Source organism: Chiroxiphia lanceolata, chromosome 1 (genome assembly GCF_009829145.1).
Source record: "Chiroxiphia lanceolata isolate bChiLan1 chromosome 1, bChiLan1.pri, whole genome shotgun sequence".
NCBI classification, from domain to species: Eukaryota; Metazoa; Chordata; class Aves; order Passeriformes; family Pipridae; genus Chiroxiphia; species Chiroxiphia lanceolata.
The window spans coordinates 48,509,423-48,527,824 of record NC_045637.1 but is presented as its reverse complement, the minus strand read 5'-3'; the positions used below and the strand labels follow the sequence as shown (position 1 = coordinate 48,527,824).

The following is an 18,402-nucleotide window of genomic DNA, read 5'->3' as shown; positions in this document are numbered from 1 at the left end:
TTAACACAGCCACTATTTCGAAACCTGCTCACTCAGCTCATCCCAGCTCTCTACATGATCAGGCTACTGCACTTGTTGACCTGCCCTCAGCAAGCTCTGGTGAATTCCACTGTCATTCACAGAGGCACCAGCAGTAAAACGAACCGGCAAGAGCATGGAAATGCCATGGCCAAGGAAGCCCCAGAGGGGGAGCTTGTCACTGAAATCAGCCATGGAACATAATGGGTTGGAGAAGGAAAGGGTTTATGAGGGATAGACAGGCAGGTATTTTAGGCTTTACATTCTATATGTCTTTGAAAGGCATCAGCCAGTACAGTACATTCACGCTGTCAATATTTATACATGTTTTTAAATGATGTGGTTGCCACAAAGATAATGAAGAAGGCAAAGCAGATCACTTACAGTAGGTAATTTCCCCCCCACATTCCTCCCCACATACGGGTGCTCTCCCTGCATGGGATGCCAAGAGGAACTCACAATAAACAGGCCCAATTCCTCGGTTTCCTGCTAAAGAGAGAAAAAGGAAGCAAAGGTCTATTGCTTTTGACTGAGAAACAGAGAAAACAGGAGAGGGGAAAGGAGACTGTATCAACAGTGATGGGAATTAAGACTAAACTGTGTTACTCCACTTCCTTTTTGCACTATTAAATTTTAAATAAAAAAACACCGATATCGGGAAAACTCAGAGAAAAATTTCCTTCTGCAACCAAGAGGAACTGATAATCCTACCAGACATCCCAGGTTTTAAACCAAAGAAAACATATGAGGAAAACAAAACCTTATTTGTGAAGTGTGGGGCAGGCTAAGGCAAATGGGTTAGATGGCATTACAGCTGCACTGTAGCTCTGCTCTGAACAGAGCATCAGTAGAAGAGACACAAAGATGCTGAAAAACCAGATGAGGAATTCAAAGGTTTCTAGTAGGACAGCCTGGACACCAGGCTGCAGCAAAACCAAAACCCCTGCACTGGATTTCTCTGCTCCTCTCTTTTTTCCCTGTACTCAATACTGAGGGCTGGGTCACCTGCAGTTTCCTTTCTGACTAAGAAGAGGTTTTGTCAGCAAGAGTATTAATTTCTGCCTGCAAAGCTGCCCTCTCCTTATGCAGAAAATCTACTGCAGCGTTTCTAATTCACAAAACTGATAGATTAGCATCTCCTCCAGAATCCAGATGTACTATGCTGCATAGAGTAGAGCCTTTACCTCATACCTTTGTCAGTGTCACTCCTTCACCATTTGAAACTCTCAAGTGTCTGTTTTCTCCTCACCAGTAGCTGCTAGGCCATATGGTATGCCTTTGTGAACACAGATCAGACTGGGACAGATATTAGGATGTACTGAAACTTCCTTACAGGTTCTCCACAAGAATTAACATATTTCTACCTGCCTCAGCATGGGAGAAAGTCCAAGATGAGCTGCAACCTGCTTCTAAGACACATTATGTATCCCTCCACATGTGAGGCAGACATTACTACTCCTCCCCTCACACTAACTCTTGCTTTCTAGGGGGGGAGAGATTCCTTTCTTGATAAAAAGTAGGGGAACAGAAAGGAATAAAGAAAATACAAGATTATTAGAAAAAGTACTAGTAAGTAGAACACCAATGCAGAAGTCAGAGTACAGGGAAATACAACAGTGCAGTAAAAAAAGGAGGTGGGATCAAGAGAATTGGAGAATTAGAGGGAGTATCTTGGAAGTATATTGCCCCTCTTCTCTTCCTCCCTCTCCCTGCCCCAGATGCTTAAACACAAGGGAGAGGGATGAACAGGATGGGGTTGGGCACTGCCTCACCCCTCCCTTCTCTGCATAGCACAGCTCTGCTTTCCCTCTTACACTTGCTCCTGGCTCCCTTTTTAAAAGCCATTGAATAATCGTGCTGTAAGTGATGAAGAGAGAAGAATGCCACACTTTCAACATCAGCAAATATTTCTACAGATCTGTTTAGTTCTGGAAAGTTCTCATTCATGTACATTTTCTTAGGATGTCTTTCCCTCCCAAACTGTTCCAGATTTTAGAAGAAGAAACAGTGCATGGTATGTAAGGACAGTATATTGTAGGAGACTTTGCTAATTTCAGTTGCACCTCTGGAAACGTCCAACAAAGCCAATACAGTTAATGTTTCTTTTTAATCTGAATATATATTTTTTACTCTAACATATTGGTACATTCTAACATTCAGCAATGTGGTGCAAAACTTTCCATCTGCTCTATGCAGGTAGCCTCTACACTCAGAGTACAACTGTGCTTTCATACTGAACAGAAATGCTTTGAACAGCCTCTTCTGTTACAATCCTATATGTTTTCCTATATATTAGGAAAAATTTCTTCACTGAAAAGGTTATCAAACATTGGAACAGGCTGCCTAGGGCAGTGGTTGAGTCACCATCCCCAAGAGTACTTAAAAGACATATACATGCGGTGTTTAGCGAGTGTAGGACTTGGTAGTGTTTGGTTAATGCACTCGGTGATCTTAAGGATCTTCTCCAATCTAAATGATTCAATGATTCTACATTCTATCTGCCTGTGCCCACACAGCTGCTTTCTTTTACCCGCACAGCCGCACACCAGCTGTGTGATTTAGGTTAGAAATAAGCAGCTTTAAAGACCCACGGATCATAGTGCTAAGAGGAGAAAGTTGCACTAATACCACACTAGCAAGTTCCTTCATAAATCATAGAATCATACAATCATGCCTGTATAGACAAGATCTCCAGTACACATTACAGTATCCTGTTCTGGAGGTGGAACTGGGATTCTGTCATGGCCAAAACAGTCCTCAAGAAGCCTTGAGTACAGGAAGCAGCACATACATTAACACCTGCTAAATCACAGAATTTAGCGCTGGGCACCCTCTCACAGAGATAAACCCACGTTTACAGTAATGCTGACCCAGAGCTGCCTTTGAGGAGTTCATTCAGAGAATATTCTTCTACTCAGTGAGATTTAAAAATACTTTTGACTGTTTTCTACAGAAATTAAGCTTGTGCAGTAAAGCTGCGTGTACACAGCTCTACATAGCTCTCAAACTCTGAACAGCTTCATCAAAGGTCTCATGAAGAAACAAACCCCGCCAGTGCCTTCTGCAGCAGAAGGATTTAAGTCCCATTAAATATTGGAGGTGGCATGCCATGGAGGTTGCAAACGTGGAAAGAGCTTCCACCAAATTTCACACCCTTTCAAACATCGTCAGCTATTATGACAAAACAAAACTCTAAAAGAAATCAGATGTCACTTATCCCATTGTCTATGGTACTGCTTGTTTTCCCTAGTCCAAATGTTATGGACTGTGAGCTTTTGTAATACATAGAAATACAAACATACGTAGATATCTATAGACCCAAGCCAAACAAAGAAGCATCCAGTCTGCTACCTCCTCTCAGTCACCTGTTTCCCAGCAATTGCTTTGCACCATCATCTTATAAGCTATGCTGACCTTTAAGCCTCTTATTGGTGAAAATCTTTGGAAGATTTGATAACAAATTTTTGTTTTTAAGCAGATGCTGAAAATAGCCACCTTCCAATTTGCACAAATCCATTGTTGGATTATTTGTTTGTTTGGGTTTTTTGTAAAAAGAAAAGTTTGAAAATACATACCATTGCACCTCATAGCTCCTTAGCAAGAAGTTTCTCCCTTTCAAAAGCTTCCAAATAAACAATCATACTTTCCATGTAATGTGGAACTCCTGCTCTCTGCTGGACACAAGTTCACAGACTCCAAAGGACCACGATCGCCGATTAACAGAGAAGACACCCAGCCCTGACTTTTCAAACAAAGGTGCAAATTTAAGACCTTCAGCCAAAATCTGAATTTAAAGGTTCAGGCCTATGTGCAATTTTCAACTAAAATGACAACTGAAAGCCATATTCAGCAGGCAACTGCCAAATAAAAAATCAATTGATTTTACTGCTTGTTTAATTATTTTCCCTTCAACACAGAAAAACAGCTAGAGCTCATTCAAGACTTCATGAGTTATTTCTGCATGTGGCAGCTATTTGCAAATTCCACAACTAATTCTTCCAAAGTTTCAATAAACACACCTACCTCCTTTGCATAAAATTGATTTGCTTTGCATTTCATAGTGCATTGCATAGATAGAAACCAACTGATTTAAACAAGAGACCACTTCAAGCAAACTGATATTCAGATATTATCCACGAATGGGACCCTGGTGAATAGACACTGGAATCATGCAGAGGTAAAATCACAGGCCTGCATTACTTATGTATAGAAATAGGAGATTTGATTGAACTAAGACAGAAAGAGAGGCTCTGTTATCATATGGATGATGTTACAAGATAAATGGGAACTGAAGTGAAGCAATGTTCCTACACTGGTGTCCCTGATGTGTTCCTATCAATGATCTTTCATGTGGTCATCCATCTAATTAAACAGAGAAGTACAACTTTACTTTTGTTATGCTTATTCCTAACTTCCGCTCCCTCTTTCATTCCTTTTGACTACCCTTTCTTTGAATTTATTATTCATACTTCGTAGTGTCCCCATATGACTTTAGCTACCATCCTAAGAAGACGCCAACATATACAACATACGGATGGAGGAGAATGGGCATCCAACATATGGATGAAGGAGAATCTAATCAAGTTTCTCTATGCCCTACTTCAAACAAAGCCTCACCAAAACCCAACAGAAGCCAAGTACACTGAAAGTTCTGACTTGTGTGGCTCTTTGAGGGAAGGATTGAATTTAAAAAAGCAGGGGAATATGGTCGGTGACTCAGGCTCTTTCACTAGCTAAAAAATAACAAGCCACTTTTATATCTCCAAATCAGAAAAACAACTGAAAGTCTGAATTACTCAATCCCACTAACAGCACTCTGAACAATCAGTTACTGCTCATGTTCTTTGCACACAGTACTTTTGTAATCACTACCTCCCCTTCTGGCAATTTTGTACAAGTTTTATTTTCTGAAGTGGGGTATTGCCAGGGAGTTACTCTGTAAATATTATTTCTGGAAATGACAGATCACTTGTGCACACGGTGATTTAAAAATTCATAATTAACACCTCGTTACCTTCCCAGGTGTATATTGGCATATCCATCCAAAACCAGAGCCAAAAAAATTCATCTGCTAAGCCATTCAGCTTAGCACTGTTCTTTCAGTGAATGTCCTTCTAAATTAATACATTTAAGTAGTGGTAGCTATGAGTTTCCTCAACAAGCCACGGTTGAAAATGAAAACATATACCACATAAAACCAGCTATGGTGTATCAAAGACTTATTCATTTTACCTGAATACATAGTTGATGTACTGTTGGTCCAGATCACTGGGAGAGGAGGGAAAGAAAAAAAGGTGCTCGTTTAGCAAAGCAATTCATTTGGTATAAGAGATCAGTAGATTAAGCAGTATTATAACACTGTAATATTCCATTATATTAATTCATATAATATAGTTAGGTAATAGTAACATTATATTATATACATAATGAATATAATATAGTAATAACTTTATAGATATTAATAAATTAACTAAATTCTCAATTAATTAGCATATTAATTTACACATAATTCACATATTATTTCTGTTGTCACTATGTCAGTGGAAGTCTCATTTAAAGTGACGTAAAATGAGACTGACTAAAATTTAGAACCTTTAACCAGAGATGGAAAACGGTTTTGAAATAAATGAGCTTATCCATATTCTACAGATGCATATATTATGAACATATACATAATATGCAGTGGCAACAGATCCATCTCCATCTATACAGACAACTGCAGATTACAGACACTGTGAACATGTAGTGCCATCTGATTCTAAGACTACTATTGCATGGTTGGAGTTCTAACAAGCAAATGGGATTAGTGAAAGGTTTCAAGGTGCTTAAGGCACTTGGCCATTTCAGTCCTGTGGTAAGTCAGCAACTGCTGAACACTTCTGAGACTGTCACAAAGGGAAGTACTGACAGATTCAAACCATGCAGCTTTCCACATGAACACAAATTAACATTGCCTCTTAACACCTGTGCCAGTAATTAGGGGTTCTTTTTCCAGGACTGAGTCATCACCCTTGGATAACACAACGTTTAAAACTAATTCAGCGTCCCAGTTAGCAGTACAGCTATCAATAACCACATGCTATTGTTACCAACAATAAATAAGGCTCCTCTTGCAAGGGAAGTCATTAATGATTAACCAAGAGTGGCCCAGCTCATGTTGATAATGCAGAGATCCCTACAGTTTACCTGACTGCTACACAGATGTGTTTCTAAGCCCCTTTGATAGCAATCTCTTTCTTTGTAAAAGAATATGAAAACACGCTACCTTAAGGAGCCAGGTTTCCACAACTTGTGAAATACTTTGTAAGCCCCTGTAATTGAAATGACATGTGTAATTGCCATAACGTGCAATCATTCTGACAAACAACAGCTTGTTTGGCCGTGGTACTGGCAGACGTGAACCCCTCTGAATTACAGTTTAGCAACACGGCACAAAGGATTCCTAAACCATGAGTAAAATGAACCTATCGCTTCAAATTAATAGTTTTCAAAGTGTTATCATCTCAGAGTACAGTCATGCTTTGTGCTTCTGCTAGTTCTTCTGAGGAAGAGACAACTTCTAGCTCACAGCAGCTACAAAGGAGAGTGCGTGTGTACGTGTTTTTGTGTGTAAATACATACAGAAAAGTGTCACAGAACAGGTTCTTCAGCCCACCCAATTTTTGGGGATAAGTTCTATGACACATTAATCTGTGTGGACCCCTCCGTAGAGCTGTTGGCTCTATCTTCACTATTTAAAGTTCTCTCAGCTCTAGCATCCCCAGGTTCTTTACATTTTTGACACACTCACCTCTTGGTTAGCTCACATTTCTATTCTGGGTAAAGCTTTAAGCACTCATGGAAGAAACAATACAGCTTCAGGCTCTATTTTTTCAGACTCTTTCTTAAAGGCCTTGGGGTATTTTTTTTTTTTTTTAATTCACAGAGAGAACCAGAACATGAAAATTAAATCCAGTAGAACACTGAAATAGATGTACCCAATTCTGCCTCTGCTAAACAAGGTGAAGGGTAGAATACATGTCCTTTCTCTAATGCCCTGTCTCGATAAACTTAATGCAGGAAGTTGGTTCATCTGTTTGCCCTTTCTTATAGCATCTTTATGTCAGTTGATAGGAAATCTAATTACACAAAAAACAACAGTCAAATCAACAACTCTCAAAACCAAAAGAAATGAAAAGAAGCTATATTTTGAGCATAAACATTTTGTTGGCACTTCCCACACGTTTCAAACACTCAGAAGAACCCTTCTGAAGATTCTCTAAGCAGTTTTCCACCTCCATGACCAAGCACTGCTTTACAAGTGAAACCACTTGGCTTTGAGAAAGCAGTAACATCACTCATTACATCAAATAAGTATCTGATGTGAAAAAATCCATAGCTTCTACTTTTTTCTAAATGAGCAAGTGTTTATATATATAATATTTCCTAGAGGAAAAAAACTCCTATTTCATATTTGTATATTAACAACATTTTAGAATGGGATCTCTAGACCTCCCTAGACACGAATACATATAAACACATTACCTCTGCCTTGAGAATTTTACAATTTCAATAGAAGAAATAAAGAAGGAATCATCCTTAATCTGCAGATAAGACTTAACATATGAATGAGTCACTCAGTCTATAGGACAGGTAAGAATCAAATACAAGTTACTGATTATCCACCCAAATGCTCCAAAGGGCACAAATCTCCTAGTTAAAAGATTACTACTTTTGTTTTCTTCAGATTTTCTGGGTCTGACTGTTTCTAGCTTTTCAGGGAAGAGTTATGATTTATCTGAATCAATGTTTAGTCTGAAAAAAAGACAAAAGAAAACCTGCTGGGTTATGCGACTCACTGTTAAAATTCTTAAAAAATGCGTATGATTGTTTAAAAAACCCCAGCATTTCAACATCCTTCCTCTGGGACCATATTCCATGATATTTTAGAGTATTTTTGTCAGTTTTTAAATAAAATCTGCGTGTGTAATAAAGGTCTAACTACAAGTTATTGTTTGCCTTTTTCATGTTTATTCTCCTCTTATAAAGAAGTGTCTCTCAGTAGGTAACCATTAAAAAACAACCAGAAGAGCTTAGTGCTGATTAAAATTGTATGTGCATTTTTTCATCCACTGTTAACAGACTGCAATACCTAGTTTATTCTGTTGTTGTTTTCAACATAAAAGCTATAATAGGAACGCACTTTCTTATGTTTACTGATCGTCATTCTTTCCAAGTGTTTCTTACATAAAGAATCTGAAATATCGGTAATTTCATAATAAAGCTCATTTCTCCAAAACATTTACTCTTCCTAAGTCTTTTCTTAAAGAAAATTACTTACCAACACAGACCAAGTGAATTAGAGCCCATAAATAACCATTTGGATCAAACTGCAATAAAGAACATCTACATAAATAAAAACATGTTCATGTAAACATACATATTGTGATTTCCCTGCAGTTAACTTCCCAAAGCAAGTACAGCGAGTGGGAGCAATGCTAAAAGGAAAGAGAAGATGACTAAAGAAGACTGGGAAGACTGAAGTTCTTCCTCTCCCCCTTAGAGACCTGGCATATGCCAGTTACCCAGGTTCTCAGCTTGTCTTGACAGAGGTGGTTCTATTTCCTTCAGCTATGTACAACATTTTAAACAATCCAATCATATGGACCCCAGTCTGTTTAGTCCTGTATTGGCAATCAGGGAGAAGCAAAAGGATCAGAGGACCATCACTAAGGTGTTTGTCATGTCTCCTTTCTCCTCTCAGCCTCTGCAGCAGCTAAGGCTCCAACTAATCACAGAGTATCCAAAAGACTGCTTCAGACATCTGCCCCTGAGCAAAGCAGGTCCTCTTCACAATCAATGGGTAAAACCAAATATTTTGAGAGGAGTTCACCTGGCATATTTTAGATGTCTGCTTTCAAGGGAGATGAATCATATATCAGAAGTTCCTGCTCTGCTCCATGGACTATGCAGAGCTAGTGCAAGTGCAATGCTTCCGATGGCCACATTTGATCAGATGAATCTAGACAAGTTCCAGATTCATCTGACTTCAGATATTAACTGAAGTGTCTAAAGCAAGGAAGCAGCCTTCATAGGTCTCCAAATGAGAATCTCCAATGAAGAAACCTTTGCTGGATGGAGCACTCTCTGGAGGTACCTCCTTTCTTTCTCCAGTAGCTACAGAAAGCGTGTAGAATGAATACAAAACTAGTTTAGGAACCTTCTGAAAGTACATGCAACTAACTCAAACCTAAGTGATTTGCTGTAAGCCCTGTAAGAAGTAAAATCATGGTTTCCCCAGCCACTATCTTCACCAAAGAGCTGCATGTCCAGACTGCTCAGAGGTTTTACCATGATGCAAACACAGTAAAACCAGCACGACTACAACACAGCAACAGGAAACATTTACAGTTCCTTCACAGGAATCCTACCCTGGCTTACAAGTAAAAGCTGCATCCCTCGTATCCTAACACAATGTCACACATCAAGGTCTAACTAGAGCTGCTTTACTAAGCAGAACTCACCTGTGTGTCACACAAAGGAAGGCACACTGCTGCTGCCAGGAGGAACAGCACACTGTGGAGAAGAGAAAAAAAAACCCCACAAGATCAAAAGCTTGCAACTTGGATTTGTACTCTCAGTAAAGTAGAGGCAATTCCACTTAATTTTACACTGACACTTCAGTTTTTTATTCTATATTTAAAAAGCAATTTCCGCCACCACAATTAAGTTTTACTTCATGCATTCTTTGTAACTCATACACAGCAAAGTTGTATGAGAACAGAAGCAGCAAAAAGCATCTCAGAAGTGATGAAATCAAGTTTTTTTGGTAGAGAATATTATTCTTCACTTGCCATCTGGCTTCCCTAGGCTTCTTCAGAAGGCCAAAATCAACCAATTTCTGTCTGAATGGCTACCAAAAACTTCTTTTATTAAGGTGAACTGCCTGTTACAATAATTCCAGCAGAAGTGACTCCCTTAAAAGTAACGGTGTTACTCCAGAACACAGAGCAAAGTCAAAATGAGAGGTATTACACTAGAAATCATTTAAGGACAACATAAGTCCTCTCCTAATCCACTGACTTAAATAAATTCTCAACCTGTGGCTGAGTCAGTATTTCTTCATGCTACACTGAATACACTGATGTCGAATTTCTGTGGACTGTCACTATTAATAATAACATAGACTTGTGTTGGGAGCTTATTTTCCTGCTCTCTAGGGGCATAGGAAAAGACAAAATAAAGATTATAAAAAAACCCCAGTATCCTTGACAATAATACAGTGGTGAAGACAAGGCCAGAGTAAGTTAGATAATGGAAATAACAGGAAGAAATTAGGAAGATAATGCCTCTAAGTATACTAAACAGTAACCCAACATTATCCATTCTTAAGTACAGCTAAAAGATTACAGGATGTGGAGAATAACAAGTGTGCTTTCTTCAAGGGATGTGGGGGCACAGAATGAAACTTTAAATACATGGCTGGTTGACTTTTGTTTGTCCCTTTCTATCTCCTTTTTGAAGCCTAAACAACCAGGGCCATCAAAGGTTGGTTGTGTAGGTAGGTTGTGTAGCTTATTATCACTGAATCACAAAACCATTGAGTTTGGAAGAGATCTTTAAGATCATCTGTCCACCCAGTACCACCATAATCACCCCTAAACCGTCTCCTCAAGTGCCACATCCAGATGCCTCTTGAACATTTCCAGAGACGGTGACTCCATCACCTCCCTAGGTAACTTATTCCAATGCCTAACCACTCTTTCGGTGAAAATTTTTTACTGATATCTAATCTGAACTTTCCCTGGTGCAACTTAAGGCTATTTCCTCTCATCCTGTCACTTCAGACATGGCAAAAGAGACATACTTCCACCTTGAAATAAATTATTCTAGCAGAAATAGATATTATTTACCTTTTATTTCTCACAAAAGGCATTTTTAGCTATTTTCTAACACATTAATCACCTTTCTGATAATGTTTATGACCACCCATTGGAACTTCAAACCTGGTTTCCATCTCCTTTCCAAAAATGTTATGAGCACTGCTTTTTCATTCAGGAAGACTGGTCTTCTGGCTTTTTTTATTTTTGTAAGAAGAAAAAACATATCGATTCAAGTAATGGTTAAAAAAATTTAAAAATATTTAATTACTCCTATGTTGCAACTTAGGCTTACCGCCCACAGGAATGTGCCTGACATTCTTCATTGTTCTGGTGCCATTATCTGAAGCAAATAGAGAAGATGGAGCCAAAACAAGTCTGAATCTGAATGTGAGTAGTTTTAAAAGCTTACCTACAGACTTTCAGATGAGAGGTCTGCTGTAAAAAAGAAAGTATGATTAAAAGATTAAAATTTAACATAAAAATGGTGAAATAGTCCTTTCTCCTTCCAAAAACTGGAAAATGATGACAGCTGATCTTATTGCACCAAACACATTAAAACTTCAATTAGCAGCATTCAACAGCCCATTACTTTTGAGCATGGCTGAGCAAATTTAAATTGGAAAAGAAGAATCAGGATTACAGATTAGCCTACTTCAACTTGATTTATATTTTCAGATTACTTACCAGCAGGTAAATCTAAAACCAGCATGAACTTTATACCTCGTCCTCAAACTTAACTTGAATTGTACCAAAACTGTGTCATGTATGTACTCAAATACTGAGTTTTCTTAATTAGGTACTAATTAGGTACCTAATAAAAGATATCAGTCAAATCAGTCTTGATCTAAACTCATGAAAGTTTCCCAATTCTTTGGTACAAAATTATTCCTGAGAAGCTTCTCAGCAAGGCCTGTCTTTGCATTATCCTTGTCTGCAGTGCTTTTGTTTTTAAAGAGAGGAATCATAAGCATGTGACATAGAAGGAAAATATGAAATACCTTGACAGGGACACTAATCAGAGGACAATGTCACAGGGACATAGTATGGTACACACTCTTATGTCCCTTAGGCATAACCTTCGTGACCTCTTCTGTTTGTTACAAGTAGTAAACATGGGTCATTTATTTGTCTTCTATACAGACAACAGATATAATGAATGGAAGATCCCTTTTACAGCAAGACAGAGGTCACTGTAAAAATGACTTTGCGATGAATGATTTCCCAGTGTTAGCTCATACAGCAGCTCTTTAGTCAATTAGAAAAACATTTCAAGAAAAGCCTAAAAAAAAGGCTTCCTATTACAGTTTGTGAGAAACAAACTCAGCTCTTACTAAAGGGTGCAGGAATTATTCACCTGACTTTCACAGGTCTTAGGGAAGATTCTCAAGAACTCAAAACAAATTTAAAAATGCACTGTTCCTCCTGCATTTCATATGGAGATATGATCTATCTATAATCATACAACACACTAGACATATCATACTGGTTAGATATAAGGACGCAGTCCTTCTCCCTCTCAGCTCAAACAATGAGATTTTTATGTGGGGACATAAAAATTATGACAGAGAGGGAATATTAGTTTTCAAAAGGAAAAAACAAGCAGGATCAAGCCAGTCTTAAAAATGCAGATCAAACTGGTGATACGCATGTGCCCTGTTTCATATCTCGTATCAGTATAGATACCTGTCAATGGCAAAGCTCTCTCTGGGTATCACTAATGACCAGCTATCACAGAGAGACTAGAAAAGCACACTGTACTAATGTTGCTTGTATTAAAAGAAATTAAGTATCTTGTTATATAGGGCAGTTATATCACAGTAGTTACCTTGAATGTATCAATAAACAGATCAATTACCTCTTTCTGCACAAACTTCTGGAACCCACAGGTTATAACTTCTGCTGCATTGTGCACAGTGAGGAACACTGGGATTGGCTGCCGTTGGGAGAGAACAAAAATGCCCAAATCAACCCAGAACAGTCACACACATAGCAAGGGACACTCCTCCTAGAGACAGCTGTCCCACATGTTTGTGGTTTGGGTTTTTTGTTTTTTAAACTGTAAACCCGCGCCATATCTCCTAAAAGGGACTTAGACCCATTCCAATCATTACCACATGGCACAGGCATCTTTAAATGCAGGTCCTGCTGTAGCACTGCTTGCTGCTTCTCCCACTTCTGAGTGCTAAGCCAGTTTGTTTGTACACAGCTGCCTCGGTAAGATTTGCTCCAGGTTTCTGCCTCTAGTTTTCCTTCTCTGATCCAACATCTGCACCCTCCACAGTAAACAGTTCTCATTAGTTTTCCCATCTCTGTCTACTGGTACTAAGAATACAGTGTGACTCCTAGCAACAGAATTGTGGGCAAGATGATTTTAGGTGATTGCTTTCAGTTACTGCTAGGAAGAGATGCCCAAAATTAGGGTAGAAATGCAATAGTTCATACACAAGTGATGTTGAAATTGTACTCACTGAGGCATCTGGACACCATCCCAACATGAAATCATTAAGAAACAAAACCCAGTGATAACAATAATGAATCAAACACTCATTGCCGGAGGCAAACCCAACCAGAATTAGTGGTTCATAATACTTCCTCCAAATCAGATCCATGGTCTCTCAGACAGCTGAAACAGAAGCAATTCTCTACTCTGATTAAGATAATGTAAAGACTAAGCCAGTTTAGGAAGCAGTATTTCCCCACTTGTGTATAGTATTTAAATCACATGAGTAGAGAATGAGGTAATTTCTCAGTGATATCCATGTTTTTAAGTATCAGGTGATATAAGCAGCAAACATCTCTTAAATTGGACTTCGCGTTCAGAAATCTGTATTTTCTGTAATTTTCTTTTCTTTACCATGAAGCCAGATAAGTATCGCTAATTAAACATTTTAAGTCATAACGACAGCTGAGGTGGATTCATAAACACAGGAGTTACACCAAGGTAACTTCTAACATCTTAAAAAGGAACAAAAATCACACAAACACAACAGCTTCACCAGTTCTGAAAGCCAGTTCTCAACTGAGAATATAAAACCAGAAGTATACAACATGAGCACCCTGAGCCTGACACAGTAATAGGAAATACAAGAAATAGCCATAAACAAGGAAAGTTGACAGCAGAATTTACATTCTTCCTTTTGTGAAGCCAATTTGTTGGGTTTTTCTTTCCTGCTCTCTGCTTTTGGCTCTTCCAAATGTGTTCTGGAGCCAACAATGGCTCCAGTTTGCCTAGCCCAGTTAACCTTCTCCATATGTCTATTGCCTTTGATGTGACTATTTCTTAAATTTGTGAGTGGGTTATGAAAAGAAAGGTTTACTGGTTGGGCAGGCAGGGTGAATTGACTCTATACAAACCTCCCCTCACAGCTCTGCATACTTTTGTTAATGCATCACAGTCCAGAGCTAAGCAGTCCTCCTCCACTTCCACCCCTGAACCCTTGGGCAGGGGAGACTTGCCAGCACCTCTAGGGAAAGGCACAAACAGAGATAAAATTGTAGCCCTGCCAGTATACAGGAGTGTTTGAAAGCGGTTCTCCTTGGATTTGATAAAAAAAGGGTACATAAATTCTGCTTTAGGAATAAACTTGCTTAATTCAAATATGCTCCCAGTCCCAGTACAAGGCAGTACATAAAACCTGCGACCTAAGACTACTTGTCCTTTTGTCTTTCCTCCTAAAACGGCCACAGAGTTAGGCCTCTAAATCCCCATTCATGTACAACAAAAAGCCATTCAGAAATGGGAGATTCTCCTTAAGAAAGGTTTGGGATATAAATCAAAACCATTCATAGCCCCTCTGCCACTCCAGTGCAGTTCACTCATGAATGACCAGAGCAGGAACAGGAGGGAAACACAGTAACTGACTGCATGACTAGGAAGTAAGAAGAAATAGCAGAGAGGACGTGATTCATAACTCCTCCACCACCCAGGTGAGCAAGCAGAAGAGATGCTGCTGCCAAGGCTTTTTGCTGTTTCCAGGCAAGGCTCTCCTCACGGATCTTTGCTCGCTTTACACCAGGGAAGGCCAACGGAACCTCCTTTGACAAGGAACCAAGAGGAAGTAAATGCAATCACCCTGAGACAAAACTAAAGTGGAAGCAGGGGCTTCTGAGCACAGGTCTGTGTTTTCCCAAGATTATCTGGTTCCAAGATGAGGCCTCCAACCTTGTTTATGAGGACAGAGACCTCCTGTCCTTTTCTGCTCTGCCTCTCTACTGAGATGTTCAAGGAATCACTACAATCAGAATCCTGTAAAAAATTCCCTTTTGATCTTCTTTGGGGTTTAGGAGCTGACAGGAGCAAGCTGGCTCTAGAGTTACAGTAAGATGCACCGACAGAATGCAGAAGGGAACTAGTGCAGAATTTGGGCTTGCAGACTGCATAACAGCAGTAAAACTTTATTATTTTTAAAAAATTCAGGTCACTAATTTATTTTATTTTTTTAAGAGAGACTATATCATTTAAGTATAAAGCATTCAAGTTTAATGAAAGCAGATTTGACATCTTGTAAACATTTGATACCTTATTGTGATGCAAATGGATCATAAAACTGATTAATCTAACCATTCCAACAATCTCTTTCCAACTTTCAATTTATTTTTTCAAATCCGGTAAAGAATCAAAAGGCTCTCACTGAAATGGTCTTCATCACTTTCCTGAACGGATTTGCCACAGATCCCACAGTCCCATTCCCCCTTTTGCAAAGTTACAGCGTTCTTCAGTTTCTTCCTTACTTGCAAAATTCAGACCACTGAGGATCTGTTCTGAAAAACATTGAGCATTCTGGAAAGATGCTGAGTCCTTTGGACTGTCACAGAGATGCTTTTTGATACTTCAGAGGACTGAACCACTGCTTTAGCACCATTAACAATCGATGTATTATTTAAATCCCTCCTCTTTCCTTTCCCCTCAACCCAGGAACAGCATTAAACACCATGTATGAAGGGAATGTTCTCTGTTTACAAAGTAGAGATAACAAAGAATTGACTTCTACTTGTACATTTCTTACCAATCTGGACAGTGACCTAGAGCCAGCATAAATGATGCCCACAAAAAGTACTGAAGCAGGAAGCCATGACAGGATTTCAGACCTGTGAAAACAATTAAAATCTCATTATTTCACCACATTCTGTTTACATACAGTCAGGAACAGTTGCTTGCAAGGAATATAATATGTATATATGTACATAAATTTCAAATGTGTGCATATTAAAGTCACTGTCCGATTGTTCAGTATTCCTCCAATTTACTACAAGTCCAAGTCAGAAATTATTCACATCATCTAATCCAAGAGAGGAACTATCTGCAGATATATTTTTTTCTTTTACTCTTTCCCTGGCTCCTCTCTCTCCAAAATTGTGTTGGTTTATCTTTTTCCTTAGCAATTACTTGCATTGGTTTTAAAGGAGAGAAATTTCAACTAATTTCCTTGATGTGCTGTGAAAGGAACAAAAACTGACAAATGAAGGCATAAAATGGCGCATTTGCACAGACAGCACACATTTTCACTATGTACAAATACACTTGGCCACCCACACATTCTTTTCTCAGTCAGATTTACAAAGAGATTCTTCCTAAAGATCAGATTGTCTCTGTGGGAGCCTATCTCTTGAGATTTCCTAATGATATTCCTTGACTAAGCCAAACTCCTGGAGGCAGTTTGACAACTAATGGAGGAATGAAGTCATCAGATGGATCTGATTAATTTTATTTTTTTAGCTATGGTTGTTGCAGCAGGGTCAGGTTTCAGTTCCGAGAAGGGGCTTCAGAATTTGCACTTTTCCATTTTTTTAAATCTTGTTACTTAAGGGGAAAAAGGGACCAGGTAAGTGGCAAATTTCAGAGAGAATAATGGAAGACTTTGAGCAAGGGAAGAAAGGAAGAGGTAAGGGCCTGAATCAAAGGCTTCCCAGGACTGAAGTCATGGCTAATCCATTCACTCTTCCCAAGCTTTGAATTAAAGTCAAGAAAAAGTTAGCAAATAATGCTGGTTCTCAGAATAAAACCAAACTGCTTGTAGTTCCTTAATTTGCATTACACTTCCAACTAGTATGTAAGACTTAAAACATTAATTACAGGTACTGCTACACTACTACACTTCATGGAACACAAGAAAAACAGATCACTAAATAATGAAATCAGAACAGTATGAATGAAAATAAAACATAAAGATACATGTAATCACAGACAAGGAAGAAACCATAAATATCACATTTCCTGTTAATCATTTTCCAAGATACTCAATCAAAAACCCAGGGCCACGAATACAATCGTATTTTTATGACAGATCCTTTCACTGGCATAAATATTTGCTCAGGGTTTTCTTGAGTAGTCACCATAATTTTTTATAAAAACACTGTTCCTTTTAAGGTTATTGACTTCAACTGGAATTTCATCAAGACCGAGATCTAAAACTGTCATGCCTCATTACCAATGAGTTCACATCAGACACCAACAAAAATACCCACCGCCCTATTGGAACTGCAACAAATGGAAGGAAGGGGGAGGGAAGAAAAGAAGGTAGGGCCAAGAAGATGAAAGGAACACATGATGAAAAACGAATTTTCATTTAGAACGTAAAAATATCATTCTTTCATGTTTTCCACCACTAAACTGTAGGAATCCCAAATATGTCTTCATCTCCAATGCAATACTGTGAAGTGCAATGGAAAAGTACTTCAAATGCTTTTTCCATGATGTAAGGGTAGAATTTTATGCTGCCAAGTGGGAATTTCAGGACTGAAAAAGAATGTATGGATGTTTGATGTAACACGTCAGCATCAACAATCTGTCTTGTATGTAAACCAATTAGCAGTTTCTTATGTTGGAGCTACAGTGATGTACACGCAAAACAGGAAAATAACTGATGAGCTTGTGGTTGTTGCAGGACTAAATCCAAAGCCCACTGAAGTCAACAGGTAGGTTCCCCTAAACCACACTTTGGAGCTTTGGTTTAAGTAAGGCTCTGAGTTGCTGCTTAGCTGTGGGGGAAATGCAGCACTACAAGGAATGCCAACCAGAACATACTGGACTTATGTGCCTACAAGGGTTAGGCAGAAGTTGGACAGCAGACTGTAGCACTGTGTAGCGTTATGTAGATGCTACCCCAATTCCACTGTGCTCCACAAAGACCTTGTCTTGGATACAAGTTTTGCAGGTAGTATTTGCTGTTTAGAAGCAATGATGGAGAGTCCCTTAAAGTTGGGAGCACTGGGGGGAAGCAGATGAAAAGCAGGTTATCCACAAAATCTAAGAGAGATTACCCTAAGTAATACGTTTTCATTTGGTCTTTATTGTGAGGTTAGTATTCTGGACTTTACACAAAGGCTGATGATCTTTATGTAATAATTTAATACAGCTGAGACACTTGGAGATAACCTGAACTGGCTCAGAAGGTATATGAGATCAGCCCACATGACAGAAAAACTTGACACTTTGTAGAAATAAACAAACAAATGGATGGCAGTTTATTATTTGAAGCATGAGGAGACTGCATATGGTATTCCTAAGTATACTACACATAGA

At 38.8% G+C, this 18,402-nt stretch overlaps 1 protein-coding gene across 5 annotated transcripts in view; it reads right to left on the bottom strand.

Annotated features, from left to right (window-relative positions):
- The window catches only part of TMEM241 (transmembrane protein 241), a 55,483-nt gene that overhangs the window by 29,686 nt on the left and 7,395 nt on the right, over positions 1-18,402 (bottom strand). For 4 of the 5 annotated variants that reach the window (XR_004359520.1, XM_032701429.1, XM_032701447.1 and 1 more), the window contains exons 4-10: positions 15,887-15,968; positions 12,736-12,813; positions 11,290-11,315; positions 9,522-9,573; positions 8,339-8,387; positions 6,284-6,329; positions 5,251-5,286 (exon numbers count right to left, since the gene is read on the bottom strand). Coding sequence is in view for 4 of the 5 variants with exons in the window: in XM_032701429.1 (XP_032557320.1) it covers positions 5,251-5,286; positions 6,284-6,329; positions 8,339-8,387; positions 9,522-9,573; positions 11,290-11,315; positions 12,736-12,813; positions 15,887-15,968 (369 nt within the window). In the remaining variant the exon portion in view is untranslated. The remainder of the gene's footprint in view (positions 1-5,250; positions 5,287-6,283; positions 6,330-8,338; positions 8,388-9,521; positions 9,574-11,289; positions 11,316-12,735; positions 12,814-15,886; positions 15,969-18,402) is intronic. The other variant, XM_032701438.1, reaches the window with a different exon arrangement.